The following is a 15885-nucleotide window of genomic DNA, read 5'->3' as shown; positions in this document are numbered from 1 at the left end:
GGTGCCGTCCAAGCCCCGACCCAGCCCAGCCTGTGAAGTAAGACAGGATCACAGCACCAGGTGGTAGGACAAGAACAGAAGCTACAGCTACACTTGGACATTTATGTCAAAGGCTCCAGAGCCCAGGAATGACAGAAATTGAGAACTTCTTCACCAAGTAAGGAAAGATAACTACAACATTAAGCTGTGCTCGCATTGTCTTAAACTAGGAAATGGGAAGTTGGTCCCTTTCTTTCATAGGTTTTGCTCTGCAGCAACAACGACACAGAGTAAAGCTTAGAAAGCAGGTGGGCAAATCTTATTGACCACATCAGCTTGTTTACAGAATCTAGCACCAACATCAAAGGATTTTCACAATGCAGCTCCACAATAGCTCTGTGTGAACAGAGGCATGGGCCTTTCATGAACTCATCCTCCACAGACCCAGTATTGATCACAGAAATTGCAGAATAATGTACAAGTGATTCCCCCTAAACATAAAACCCACACAAGTTGGGCATGTATAACACAACTTTATTGTATTAGTACTAGTGCAGCCTAACACTGTGAAGCAGATCAATGTCAATGTTGCGTTATTCTTTTAGGAAGGGTGTCCCTTTTAGAGGGCAAATATATTTCTATTCAGGTCTCCCCTCCCTCTGTGTATCAGAAATTAATAAAGGGACTGGCTAGAATTCTAATTACTTTGGGTTTTATGCAGCTGCAACATACTGATTGTCCCGGATTGTATTTCCTTTCACAGTCAGAGGAAGTAAAAGGTGCAGTGGATCTGGTTACTAGCAGGTAATCTTAGCTTGACAAACCTACATACAACCCTGCCTCTTCAGTTTCAGACGTGGAAATATCGCTTATAAATGTAAAACAATAATTTCATCTAAAAAGGCTCCAGTGATCCTGACAGCACATAGAATTTACTGGTACCATGCAGGTAAGTGCTTTCTAGCATTTAGCTACGGTATACACTGGGGGAGGAGACAATTTAGAATTGCAAATGTTACCTTGGGTCATCAGCTACAATAGGACTGCGCTGACTCCATCCCACTTACTAATGAATATGCCTATAGTAAAGTAACTGGAAAGTCGGTTAATTTTAGTTATTTATGCTAGAAACCATGACTACAAAAAAGCATGGAAAAAAGAAGTCCATATCTACTAAATACAGCATGTACAATTGTGTTACCCTAAGAGGTGGAAGTCTAAAATGATAAATGATTTTCCCAAGGTAAATAGCAGCCCGATCCCTTGGAATATTTAAAATGAGACCAGGCAAAACATTACCAGACATACAACAGGGGACAGTCCTAATTAGTAGGGAGATCATCTAGATGAAATGATCAATTTCTTCCAACTCTAATTTCTGGCATTCTGAATGAGAATGAGTCTCTATAATTAACAAGTCACAGAGACTTTCCTCTTTAGTTCACAATAATTCTTCAAGTTATGGGCATTTAATATAGAATAATCAGGGTTGGACAGGACCTCAGGAGGTCATCTAGTCCAATCCACTGCTCAAAGCAGGACCAACCCCCAGACAGATTTCTACCCCAGTTCCTTAAATGGCCCCCTCAAAGATTGAACTCACAACCCTGGGTTTAGCAGGCCAATGCTCAAACCACTGAGCTATCCCTAAATGTCACAAAGACTCTGCTGCATAAAGCTTTTAAAATTATCCAACTTATGCTGGAGCACATTGTGTAATCTCTTGGGTCATTAGGAAAACTGACACCAATAAATTAGACCAAATTCAGAAAATATTAGCATGTTAATGTATGTTGCTACCATTTCCATATGCTGAACAGAGTAGGCCTGACAGACTAATGGGCTTATCACACTTTTCATCCATGGATCTTTTAGCCCTTCACAAAACGTGGGCATCATTCTCTATTTCACAAACGGGGAAAGTAAAGACCAGAGAGGAAATGTAATTTGTCCAGAATAGCAGAGCAGAGAAACAGAACCAGGATGCCCTGGCTCTACATTAGCTCGGTATCATCTGAAATGACTACCGTTATAATCAGTTAGAGGTAGAAGTGAATGTCCATCTCTTCTCCAGGTGATGTTCTGCAGGCTTCGGACACATCAGTGGTGTTTTATTATATTCAACATCATGCTTTTCCATGCTTTGCTGTTTGGAGGAGATTTGCTGGAGGAATACTTTCTACATTCGCTACCTGTCACCTACACTGACATGAAAATTCTCAAAATCAGGGAGAAGGCCAGGAAATTAGACATGGATCCCCTAAAGACCAATATGTCCAAATCTTACATCATCAGCAGTTCAGAGGTGTGCTCAGATCAAGAGATATTTCTGCTTGTTATTGTGTGCAGCAGCCCAGAAAACAGCACAAGGCGTAACCTGATCAGACGAACATGGGGTAATGTGACAGGCATCAGGGGATATGCTGTGCTTGTTTTGTTTGCTTTAGGAAAGGCAGCTTCAGAAGCCATCCAGTTAGACATCAGTGAAGAGTCTCAAAAGCATAGAGACATCATTGAAGGAAACTTCCTTGATTCTTTTGAGAATCAGACACTGAAGACTGTGATGAGCATGGAATGGACTGTAACATTCTGTTCCACCGCAAGGTTTATTCTCAAAACCAATGAAGAAATGTTTGTCAACATTCCAAGTTTGGCTGAATACTTGCTTAGCTTAAGAACACATCTCGAGGATATTTATATTGGAAGGGTCATTCATCAAGATATGCCTGACAGAGACCCTCAAAGCCAGAGCTTTGTTTCTCTCAGTCAATACCAAGAAGAGTATTACCCAGATTACTGTAGTGGAATGGCTTTTGTCATTTCCCAGGATATTGCTCGGAAGATATACATTGTTGCCAAGGAAACACCAGTTTTGGTTCCTCCCGACGTCTTTGTTGGAATCTGTGCTAAGAACGCTGGCATCATACCCATTCAAAGTTCTAGATTTTCTGGGAAAAAGCACATTAGATACAATCGATGTTGCTACAAATTCATTTTCACCTCTTCCGAAATGAAAGATGAGCTATTTAAAGAATGGAGGGAGATAAGTGATGGAAAAGACTGCACTTTACTGGAAACTTATTATGGGCTGGTGTCCTGCAGAGTCTTGACCTACTTTGACAAGTTTAAACATTTTAACATGGGAAACAATAAAAAATGAGGTTTTGCATTTTACCAACTAAGATTTCATTTCTTTATGTTAAGAAACTCTATACTTACACCTTTAACTGTAATTTTTCCTGTTAGAAAGTTCATCTTATCTTTCACCTTTTGCTTTGAACATTTCCTCTCAACGTTAGTTTTTAAATGTGAAAGTTCCCCCCACCCCACCCTGTTCTGACAGTGAATTATTCCTGATGCTAAAAAAGGATGTGTGTGTTAATTCAGTAATTTAATTTATGATACGTGCACCGGATGTGCTTTTTTTCACATAAAGAATGTAGAACTGCATGCAATTCTTATTTTCTAAGTAAAAACTGTTTTAAAGAATTGGTGTATATCCACTTTTTTCATGTCATCTACTTGTTTGCCCCTCTATGCAGCAACTAGTTTTGATCCAATTTGACTGAGTGATGCATCATTCAATCCCAAACTACCTTGCAAAATATGGAAATCATATCACTCTCCAGTGAAATGTAGTTATCTCTGCATCCTTTTAACAGTGTAGGACAGAATGAAGAATAGAGCACCCCGTTGAAACTACCAGGGGAACAGCTTGAGAAGCAGATTTCACACAGAATACCCAACCTAACTGCCCTGTATTTAATGAACACAAGCAGTCACGACCTGTTTATATTTCATTCAGAAGACATAGCCTGTAGCAGCCCTATACAACACAATTATGTTGGAATATGGGGGTCAGCATTGAATCAGCAATAAGAATGCCACCTAATGTCTGCCACCACTTCCTGTAAAGCCGTAAGTTCTCTGTGGAAGTCTCTCATCCAAGTACTCCTTTTTGGGTCAGGACCCCTACAATTACACCACCATGAAATTTCAGATTTAAATAGCTAAAATCATGAAATTTGCTATTTTAAAAATCCTATGACTGTGAAATTGACCAAAATGGACCGGGAATTTGGTAGGGCCCTAGGGATGACCAAAGAGAGCAGCAGGATAAAAGTTGTGAAGCTAATGGAAGAGCTGCACTCATATGTTGGACTTAATGCCAGTTTTGTTACATTGGTCTTATATGATAAGTTGGTGAAAAAATTCCACTGAAACTGCTTTGACAGAAAATTGGGTTGTTGTCAAAACATTTTCAAGACAAATCTGCTTTGGGCCGAAATCTTTTGGTTTTTTTTTTTTTTAAAAAAAAGTCAAAATTTTCTATGGATTCTTTTTTCATTGATATTTTCGATGGTGAAAGGGGACTCCTCTCCTTTCAGACACACACATTTTCTGAACAGTTCTAATAATAAGCAGGTAAAGAGTGTGTGAAAGAACACATTGAGTCCTCAGCTATTAATTCAATGCAGTTGCTCTGGCTAGCAGGAGGGTCAGAAGTTTACTTTGGAGCAGTTGAAAGAAGAGGGCTGTGGGAGTTTGTGCTTTACTTAGGGATCATTTACATGGGGACATGCTAGAAAATTAAGCCCCTTTATGGACAACTTCAAAATTAAAGTGACCTTAATTCAGTTTATTTTATTTCACTTTGAAGTGAATTAACTAAACTGAATTAAGGCCATTTTAGTTCTACACTGGGGCCTAATGCAGTTTAATTAATCCACTTTAAATTCACACCTTAAGAAAGTTAAACTGAATTAACTAGAGTGTCCCTATGCAGACAAGCTCTTAACCTCTGAGATTTTGCCAAGTCATTTTCCTGAATTCTGACTGCTTCATTGCTTTAACCACTGAGGAGAAAAAAAATAGTTAATTTTATATCTCATGTGTGCACATTATAGGCTATCAACAGCATGCAAGCCACATGGCTTTGAGGAAGGAGTATGGGACAGTGCTTAAGTGGCTAGCGGTAACTCACTGAAGGATCAGTGTCTGCATTTGTCAGAAGGGAGAAAAAAAATAAAATTACATATATACACACACACACACACACACACACACACACACACACACACACACTTTTCCCTCAGAATTAAAGCGAGTGGCAGCTTTCAGTAAAGCTCACCTAAAAAAAAAAAGTGTATATATACAAACATGAAAACACCTCTGTGGCATTGTAAAATGTTGCATAGACAAATGTAGCATATGCAGCCAACGTTCCCAAACATTGGTTATACATAGTAGTTTTCATAAGTGACAATTGCAAATGCTCACACTTATCACATAAAGGAAGAGACTCACGAATTGTAGAAAAGTTTACTGAAATGTCAGTACACTGTTCAGATAGCAACCAGCATACAAAAACCACTTAACATCTTAAAGTTAAACTAGCCAGCGCAAGTGGAAGGTATTTTTACATTCAACATAATTTTTACTGTTTTAAAGTTTTTCCATGCATGCAGGATTTCTGACATTTTTGCACTGTGCCGGTGGAAGACAGTCATTAGCCATTCCCATGTAAAAAGCGAAACAGTTAATATTGGCCAATACAGTCTGTGCAGAGGTAATGCTATCTAAGGTGTTTATTGGGCACCTACAACCATAGGATTTATACGCCGCTACTGGTATAATCTTGAATTAAAAAATCTTTTCTAAAATTCCAGTTCATAAGAATAAGTGACAGACATGTTGCATAAAAAGTTATTCTGCGTTTAAATAGTATATTACTCATTACCTTTCCTCTCCCGCCCCCAACACTCTAGCTTTTCTAAGTCCTCTTGCACCTCGCATCACCATTAAAAGGTCCTGCACCACAGCACTGATCTGGCAGCAGTCAGCTGGATGTTGTTTCCTCTGCAGCCCAACGCCATTTCTCCCTGGCTCAGCCAGAGGGGTGCTGCAGTGCAACCAAGGCATCCTATTCATTTGCCTGATTTGGGGGGCAGGGAAATGAACAAGCTACTTCTGTACAGATATCCAACTTGATATTTTTATTACTACTTCCTGTGGTTACCTTCATTTAATACATTTTTTGAGTATTCCACATATTTTATTTTTTATCCTTGGAACTAAAATAATATGTAATTCATGGTTAAAATAAGACAGAAGAAAAAATATATATAAGAGTCTTGATTTGTGGACCAAAATACATTACATGGCCCATCTAGTCTGAAATCCTGTCCTCCATAGTAGTCAAACTATTCTTCAGAGAATGTGTAAAACCTATGTGGTTTACCAAATTATAATAGGCTATAGCAGGGACTGGCAACCTTTGGCACGCGGCCTGCCAGAGAAATCTGCTGGCGGGCCGGGCCGGTTTGTTTACCTGCATCATCCGCAGGTTCGGCCGATCGCAGCTCCCACTGGCTGCGGTTCGCCGTGCCAGGCCAACAGGGGCTGCGGGAAGCGGCACAGGCTGAGGGATGTGCTGGCCGCCACTTCTTGCAGTCCCCATTGGCCTGGAGTGGCGAACCGCAGCCAGTGGGAGCTGCGATCGGCCGAACCTGCGGACGCTGCAGGTAAACAAATCGTCCCGGGCCACCAGCAGATTTCCCTGGCGGGCAGCGTGCCAAAGGTTGCCAATCCCTGGGCTATAGCCATGAGTTACTTCCTCCACGGCTAAATTTATGTCCTTAAACAGAAGGCTTTATGCTCTTATCACTTTTACTCTAACTAACATTACCGAAGTTCAGATATAATTTAAAAGTGATAACTTTTAAAATTAAGAGAGATCAATTTTTGATGAAAATGACAGTAAAATCTATTTAAAATTTGTTTCTAAGCAAACAGATTGACTAACAGACTGTGGTTCATACAATGTCCTCTTAAACAAATTATCTTAATTGCAGTACAAAGAAGCAGGTCAAAAAAAAAAAAAAAAAAAGGCAGCTTCCAATTTGATTTAACACTCACTTTATCAGACAGTATCTTTAAAAATGTAAGATTTTTCATGTTCACTTTCCCCATAAGATGTAAAGAACATTCAGAACTGTTTGTTTATACAAGACTTACATCCAGCAAACCAAACTGGAAAAAAAAAAAAAACACAAATTATTTTTGCACCATCTCCTGTAGGCATGAAAGCCCCCAAAAGTAGCTAGTGTAATTGTAATAAACTAAACTGCTTATGTCAGTCAATTAGACAAGGTTATATCAAAACAACATTATAAATGTACAGGAAGCGGATTTATGTACACCATGATGCTTTAAAGTGCCCTACGGCTGTTTGAGAATTACTCTCCTGACTCTTAGTTATTTTCAGATTAAAACAACTGAGTCAAATGCTTTCTAAAGTTTCTTTCATGAGGTTAGAGCCTCTAAACTGGAGCCATTTTGGACCAACCACTGCTCCAGTAACACTGGATTGCTAAAAAGGAAAAAATGTGATGACGCTGATATTATTCTGCCCCTTCCACAGCAGTAGTAGAAACAGCCTTAACATAATAAGGACCTTCATGCAGATAAGCCCTCAGCCTTAAGTAGTATTGGTTTCCAAATATTTCAGCTATTGTTTTGGAATTTACAAGGGCCTTAACCAGTTCATATTTGGCATCCTTTGAAGCTTTGTCAGGTTCCACAGATCTGTCTACAATATATTCCACAAATCCTGGACTGTCAAGCATCAGTTTTTGTGCCCATGGTTGGTTTGCAATAGCCTAAACATCAAGAAAGAAGAAAAATAATCAAGTTTGGATTTTTTTAATATGCTAATATAATACACTGATTGTTAAGCAATAGTCAGGGACAAGAATACAACTGAAATCAGATATGCAGTCTGGGCGACCGGAGGATGGAGACTAGAAGAAGACATTGTGGCTGTCCAATCAAGCAGTAGTATTTTAATTCTAGACACAGATCTAGAGTTATTTTTCCCCTTTAGATTGTAAATGAATTATGGATCATCACTTTTGTGGCACCAAACAATGAGGAGAGGCTAAAACTTAATTCATTTTTTAGTTTACAAGAGGATATAAAGTGCAGACCAGACTCATTTGGTGCCTAGTTTGGATTCTATTTGGGTTCCGGTCTGATGTATGAGGGTTGGACACAGATTTGTATACAGAAATCAGTCTACAAAGATAATATTTACACACATTATTACAACTTGATGCTATCACTAGGAAAGGAATTTACAACTTCTGGTCTCATTTTTAAAAAAAGGAAACTTACGGTAAACACTCTTAAAGCCCCACAGTGGAGATCAGGGAATGGCTGAGTACCAATACTCCTGAAGAGTTCCAATGGCTGGCTAGACAAGGCAGCAAACCAGGATTCAGTCATTCCTAGCAGGTCTTCTGTTTGCTGGTCTGGCTATACATGGAGAGAAAGTATGAAATAGGCTAGAAACATTGTGATGAATAATTTTTGCATTTTTAATATTCGTTCTCAAGAGTCAGGAAAATTATAAAGGAAAAAATCAATTTAAAACTAAGTCACCTAGCCAACAGCAGTTTAAACAAAGAATTTTAAGTATCAAATTTACTTTTCCCAAATATGCAGTTCACTTTTTGTATTTCACTCAGTTTGGAGGGTAGAATTTTCTCACGGATTCTTAGGAGTTTCACTACTACTACTTCTGCTGGAATTCACAAGGCTGCAGGGGAAGTTTAAATGAGGATGCTTCACTCAGGTGAAAAAAATCTTGAAACCATTTCCATTAAGTGGGGTGGGTTACACAACCCAATTACAACATTCTGGTCTTCAAGTAGTTTTACAATGTCCCTTTAAGCCATAAGTATTGTACTACATGCACTTTCCTTTTCATTGTAAAAGTTGTCTATTCTGAGCAAAGTGACAATTTCACGGAACTTTAGAACTTTGCATTCTGAACACTGAAAACAGCTATTATTTAGCAGAAATGTTATGTATCTAAGCACAAACACTTCACTTACATGAATTAAAACCACAATGTTACTCTTCTCCACTAGCAAATACAGTATTTTTTTAAATAAAAGTTTAAAGAGTTCATTACAAAAACAGTAAACTATTAAGAAACCTTGACTTAGCCTCTACAAAACACACAATAGTGTCATTTCTCTACATTTCAAACAACTTACTGGCAAGTAAAGAAGCGATGATATGGCATCCAAACATCGAAGTCTTAGCTCTGCTGGGGGATTCTTTGCCTGGTGCCCGATTCTGTTTAACAGATGTTGAAATCTACTCCCTTTGAAAATAAAAACATTAAGACATTTTCATTTGTCATGCATACTCCCAACATACTAATAAAATCTCCAGTAACTTCTGTACTCTGTCAAATTATCAGTATTACAGTAGACTGAATTAAATGCTAGAGAAGAGTGCTGGGATGCACAGCCTGAGCAAGAGCAGTTCTAGATATACTATACTGACAATACATATAGCTGCCATCTGTTGGTATGGACTTTCACCAAACTGGGTTAGTTTTGAACCAGTAGTGAAAAAGGTTCTGTATCTCATTTCGAATCCTCTGGGCCATTTTGGTCAGCCATTTCATCTTATACTAAAAGAAGTCCTATCATCTTCAAAAAAACGTGATGTTACCAGGAGACACACAAAAAGCATATTCATCCATGTCTGTAGGCAAAAGATGTATATTATATGGCTGTATTTTCCTCATCCTTTTTAAGAAAGCATATCACAGAAGAAAGATGAACATCTCCTAAAATTACAGTGCTGTTGTGGACTTGCATTATGCTGCTCACTGCAATACGAGGAATTTTAGCTGACAGCCCAAGCTGCAGCTCTGACACTGCCATGTGTTTCATGAACATGGTTTGATCACAGCCAGTAATGCCATATACATTAGGCTCCTCTTCAGAACCAGTAGTACTTTCCTCTTCCCCTATTCTCCCACACCCTACCAAAATTAAAGAGGGACTGAATAGAAAAATTATTATTCTGGTGCTTTGCAGCTATTAAAACAAATAGAAATCTTTGGTAAGTAAATATATTTTAAGGTCCCTTTCCCCACTCCTGAGTGTGAAAATCCCTCAGTAAACTCTCCTTTGTTTATTAGAATATAAGGGGGGAAAAATGATGCAAACCAGATTTCTGTAAAACCTGTTTTCCTTCCACATTTGATCCCAGGATTGCAAGCGTGTCCACAGCCACTCCAATCATGGTTGGGTCATGACCTTCGGCCATTCCAAATACTTTTTCCATAAAGATGGGATATCGTTCACAGATCTGCTGTGGGCTGTCCACAATAGCCAGATTTCCAAAAAATTTCACAAATCCTACCAAAAGCAAAGCAAGAAACATTCAACAGAAAAGAAAAATAACGTCAGTAGCATAATTTCAAGTCAATAACCAGGAAAAGATACCAAAAAAGACTTTTACACGAATGGCATAATTAAAGAAATGTGTTGAAGATAAAATTGTTCAGCTGTAAAAAAGTAATATGACTGAAAGGACACCACTAGATAAAGCCAGTATTTTTAAAACAAATGTGTATAGCACAAACAGAGGTAGTGCAAGCTACTCCTACATGCTCAACGGATATCTAGACAAGGCTAAGAGTTTTTAAGTGGTGGTGTTTTTTTAATCCTCTTATCCCAGCCTAGACATGCCCCCACAGTATACTTCAACTTTGCTCTACAAGAGCTCATTTTCCATCACCTCTCTGGTGAAGCTGTAACAGCGCAATGGCTTCCTTGTTTGTGTGAAATAGACACCTGTCTACTAATAAATGGGCTGACCCAAGCACCACCGAGTTCCACATAAAAGTTACACACTTCTAGGTGGTTGGATCCTGAATTTCAGATCAAATTGCAGTTGCTCAATATTCAAACAGGATGTAGTTCATTCATATTCCCCACTCTTTTCCTGACCACTACCCATTTAAAAAGACTGGTACCTCCTTTAAAAGAGACACTGTCAGGTTAAAAGTAATATTTAAAAAACAGTGACTTAAGTCACTAACACCTTAGATATTAAAATTATTTATGGTGTTTGCTTCTCATTTCAATCACCTTGGACAATGAAAACAGGACTAGTCAGTCTCATTTTCTGAGTCTCAAAAAAAAAAAAAAAAAAAAAAAAAAAAAAAATCACAAAAAAATGTTTCACTCCCAATAAAAGTTCAGGAGAACATTTCTATTAAAAGGGATATCCCAACTTTAAGAGAAACAAAATTATTTCTACCAGAAGATTTTTTTTTAAAGACCTTCTTTTACTGCAAGTAACACTTCAGATTACTATAAACTGAAATATTGGAGAAAATGAAGGAGTGGAGTTTTTTGTTTGTTTGTTTTGTTTTTAAACACTGTACACCAAAATTTTGTAAGATGCAGAGTTTCTCCCACTTGTGCAGGAGTTTCACACAGCAACAGAGGTGAAAACTTACATTTTAAAAAAAATAGTAAAAATATAATCGCTAGTTTTTGTGGTTTTTCAGATGTATCTGGGCAGTGGAGTACCTCAAACTTCTTTGAATTTACATTTTTTAAACTGACTAGGTTTCAAGTTGTTGGGGTCCTTTTAATATCTTGTTTAGCGAGACAACAGCAATTCTTCAACTGTGTGCCTACTATACTTGACAGCATCCCTGTAACTCATCTTTTCCCAGTGCCCTTATGTAAAGAAGGCAATCATGTTTTAGACCATTCATAAACATTTCAGGTACATATACATTTATAACATTCTTACTATCAAAAATAGACATTTCCTCTCAGGACAAAAGGCTCAAAGCCCTTAGTTTATCAGTTCTTTAGAGGTGAACAACATTACACAACGTTCGAAACAATCAATGCATAACATCACCTGGCAAATAGAAGCCTGAGAAAGGATCAGAATCTGCCCCAATGATTATATTGGAAATTTTATCAATGATTCCTTGCTGGGCAAGATATTGACGTCCATGCTTAGTGTATGCCAATGAGGTCACCATCTCTATACTGGTAGCTCTACAGAAGATAAAGAATAAATGCTCACCTGGCCTATTTCATATCCTTTTTAAAGTAACCTAAATATCTAGATAATCTCAAGAGATTGATAAAGAAAATAATGTTTTAATCTTTCACAGTTGTCATTTTAAAGGTAACATGCTCCTAATATTTATATTGCAATAGTACCCAAAGACTGCAATCAGGAGCAGAGTTCTAATTATGTGGTGGTACTGTGCCTAGTGTAAGACACGGCCATATCCCAAAGAGTTTAAAACAGAAGTATTAGCACTTTAAAAAAATTTGTCCAACTAAATTTTTAAAAGTAATTAACCTGACTTGTGAGGGTGTGGGGCGTGAGGACCTGCATGCGTCTCTGATTAAATGATCAAACTAAGCTAATCAAAGTGAGACCCCAATCTAGAATCAACTTTACTTTCAAATTTAGTTAAATCAATATTTTGTCAGTGTTTAATTCTCTCCAGTACAGCCTCTTGTGCTTGTTTGGACTAGCAGTACAAAATCAAACAAACTTGAACAGAGTTATGATTTCCTCTTCCCCCTCCCCAGTTAGAATACAGTTGTAATCCAACGCCTTTTAAATATTTTTTTTATGGATCCTTGTACTTAAATTGTTTTTCAGACAGACAATCTGCTTTTGAAAACAATCTGTCAACATACCTGACCAGCACATCATCTCCAGTCAGTTCTTCAATTAGCTCAGATATTAATCCACTGTTTGCACAGTAATTCAAAGAAACCGCAGACACTGAAGAAATCTCAACAATTAACTACAAAGTAAGCACAGGAAGGACAGGTGTATAAAAGCATTTGTATAAGACTTTGAGTGCTTGCACACCGCATTATGTTTATAAAGTTATACAGACCTATACGTTACATATTCCAAACAGAATTTTTGCCTGAAAACATTATTTATTAACCCCCATCCTGCTTTAAAAGCTTATTTCACTGATAAGTCTTCAGACTGCAGTATGTTCTTTTGCTTTCTTCTTATATCCTGCTCTCCCCCCCCCCCTTTGCTCTGCTAAAAATGCCAGCCTCTCCACTCCCTTTGTTTCTTCCTCACACGTTTAAGCTTTGTGACTGCTCCTTTGCCACCCACGTACCTGAAGTTATACAGCTGGTAGTGATTTACCATCACCACTCCCCATTCTTTTTTTAAAGAGTTGCACTGTATTTTTTATTTGATTGATAGTAATATCTATAGGTGTCCATCCTAGGCTCTAGGCCCCCATCCACCATAATTTAAAAACAAAATATAATAGAGGACAGCCCATAAATATCCTCCAGACCTTCAGCCCACCCCATTTCAAAATCCTTTGAGGTTTGGGGGGGAAGAAAAACTGATTCATAATTTCATAAAGAATTATGGTATGCTCCTTTCCCGCCCCCACGCCATCTTTCTTCCCTCCAGAAATGTACAAAGTTTGCAAGTCAGTTAAAAATGACAGCTATGTTCCATCTCATTCCAAATTACAATGCACTAGAGTCGTGGTGCCCTGTAACAAACACCAAGAAGTACATTGCTCTTACCTCATATACTCTGTATCGTACAACATCACTTGTTGCCATGACATTTTTCAAGTCAACTAAAAAATTGCTTGCAAATAAAGCCTCCAGCCCATCTTGAGTCTGGGCTATTCTCGACAGTGATTTGATAGCCTACAAATAAAGGCAGTGTTTTGTGATAATACAGACACATACACACACAGTAGCAGAACCAACTGTAGAATGAAAAAGCAAGACAAGAAGAGTCAGTTGAATTGTTTTTTTCCAATAGGCTAAATAATACATAAGACATCTAGAGCTATGCTTTATCAGTGGGAGAAGTGAAAAATATTGGTCTCTCTGCTGAGACTGGCAAAAGTGCTAATTATGCTGGTTTCTGTGATGTGAACAAATCCTTTAGGAATCAGACAGGAGACCACATCAATTCACTTCACAGAGGAGAGTTACCAGACAGCAACGACACGGGTTTGTTAGATGATTTTACCTAGAGTGACTTCAGAGCCTAAGACATTTAGATGCTTTTGGAATTTTTACACCAAGGCTGATCCCGGTCTCCTGGGCTATCCAAGCCCCCACTTCTCTATTATCCAAGAATAATCAAGGCTGCTAACTCAGACACTGTAGATACAACATAAGATACTTTGAACCTTTCAATTAGTGTGAAAAAGAAAAAAAAAGGATTTATTGTTTGCAACACTTACCTCTTTAGCTACAGCTATTTTCTCTCCACCAATGCAATAAATGATTTGCCTTAGTAATTCAGGATTATTGAGAATTTCTCTAACAGCATCTGAATTTTCAACTATTCTTCCAACCTAAAAATTCAGTTGAACATATAGTATTAGTCTGTTTCCGCCAGACGCAAAACACCAACATGAAAAATTTCAACAAGTTTATGTAGGATTTCTAACTAGAATCCATATACAAGTAGCAATATGGTGCTTTTGTCCTACTTTGTACTGGGAGGTAAAGAATTAAACTGTAATAAAAAAAGTGATAATAGATTAAAACTAGCCAAGAATGGTCAAAGATCTAACCTACTATTTACTATTTGAATATAGGAGTTACGGTCCATACCTGAGCTACAGTAAGAAGTTTAACTGAATCATCAGGATGAAAGAGTCCTTTTTGAAGTTCTTCTCTGAAGTTTTGGATTACATACAATGGATCCACTGCCTGAAGAAACCGCTCCAAGATAGAAACACATAAAGCAACCTGTTCTCTGTTTGCAGGGGAAGGAAAAACACCCCTTAGATCAGTGTTCCCGAAACATTTCAGAGTCACACCTCCTCTTACCCCATCCGCCCACACCCCCCCCCCCCCCAGGAGTGGGGCCGCAGCTCCAGCGGGGAGGGAGGACGACATGGACAGGGGTAAGGGGGCCGAGGCTGGGGCCACAGCTGTGGGCAGGACTGGGAGCAGAGCCCTAGCCGGGGCCCTGGGCACATGGCAAGCAGCTAGGGCCCTGGGCTGGGGCCAGCAGCCAAAGGGCACTCCCCATGGGGGCTGGCCCAGGCTTCAGCAGTGCCCCCCAAACAATCCTCATGCCCCTTTAAGGGGGGCACACCCCAGTTTGGGGACCTCAGCCTTAGCTAAAGAATTTAACAATGTAAGGCAAACAGAAACAACTCTGTGACACAGAAACAACCCTGTGGCTATTTCCCACCAACTAAGCTTTGTCACCATTCTGAATTTTGCAAAATAATCTAGATTTTACTACTACAGGCCTATGCACGTGCAAAACAACTTTGTACTGTTCTGATTCTATTTCCTGGCAGTGATAATTGCAATAGCTTATAGTCAGTAAATAAACAGCTCCTCCCATGTGCTTTACAAATAATAACCACACACACAAAAAAACAAATCCCAACCTCCTTATGGAGTATCGTCCACATAAACCATGGCAGAGAGAAAAGATTTGCCACAGGCCAAACAATGATTCAGTGACAGAGCCATGATCAGAGGGAGCTCCAGGATCCCAGGGCTGTTGCATTGCTGGGCTCTGCATACAGGACCCTATCACCCAGTGACACCCAGCACCTCAGACTGCACGACAGCAAGGAGCAGAGCATCACCCCTACGGCAATAGCATGTGCCACAGCAGCCTGGTCCCACCTCGCATGACGCCCCCCTCCCCCCATAACAGCCCCTGACACCCGGCCCCCCACCCGACAGCGCTGCCCCGCCCCCACCACATAGCGCCCCAGTTCCAGGGAGGCAGCCTGAGGTGCCCCCCGTACCTCAGCGACGCCGCATCGCTCACCCCGAACGCCAGCCCCCTGCTCCGGGTGCCCGCCTCGCCCAGGCCCAGGCCTCCCCCCGCCCCGGCCAACCTGTCGTTCACGTTGAGCAGAGCGAAGAGGCTTCCGAGGCGGATGTCGGGCGCCCGCTCCCTCAGAGCGCTCAGCGGCAGGGCCTGCACGGCCACCCCCAGGGCCCGCAGCTCCTCTAGCGGCTCCTCCAGCCGGGACACGCGGGCTAAGAGCTCCAGCGCCTCCTCCGCCAT

General features: G+C 39.7%; 2 protein-coding genes across 2 annotated transcripts; one reads left to right on the top strand and one right to left on the bottom strand.

Annotated features, from left to right (window-relative positions):
* Positions 1–2056: 2056 nt before the first annotated feature.
* Positions 2057–3139, top strand: B3GALT9 (beta-1,3-galactosyltransferase 9). Its single transcript, XM_065418612.1, has one exon. It carries the CDS (start codon positions 2057–2059, stop codon positions 3137–3139), a length of 1083 nt encoding a protein of 360 aa, XP_065274684.1.
* A 3274-nt stretch (positions 3140–6413) lies between these two features.
* On the bottom strand, positions 6414–15885 carry PSMD5 (proteasome 26S subunit, non-ATPase 5). Its single transcript, XM_065418978.1, has 10 exons — positions 15620–15885; positions 14457–14601; positions 14081–14194; positions 13404–13532; positions 12531–12640; positions 11728–11870; positions 10011–10202; positions 9042–9151; positions 8155–8295; positions 6414–7640 (listed from the first exon to the last, which is right to left on the bottom strand). Exons 1-10 carry the CDS (start codon positions 15883–15885, stop codon positions 7383–7385), a joined length of 1608 nt encoding a protein of 535 aa, XP_065275050.1. The 3' UTR covers positions 6414–7382.

This window comes from Emys orbicularis, chromosome 18 (assembly GCF_028017835.1).
Source record: "Emys orbicularis isolate rEmyOrb1 chromosome 18, rEmyOrb1.hap1, whole genome shotgun sequence".
NCBI lineage: Eukaryota > Metazoa > Chordata > Testudines > Emydidae > Emys > Emys orbicularis.
The sequence above is the reverse complement of the archived record's forward strand: the minus strand, read 5'-3'. Positions and strand labels throughout refer to the sequence as shown.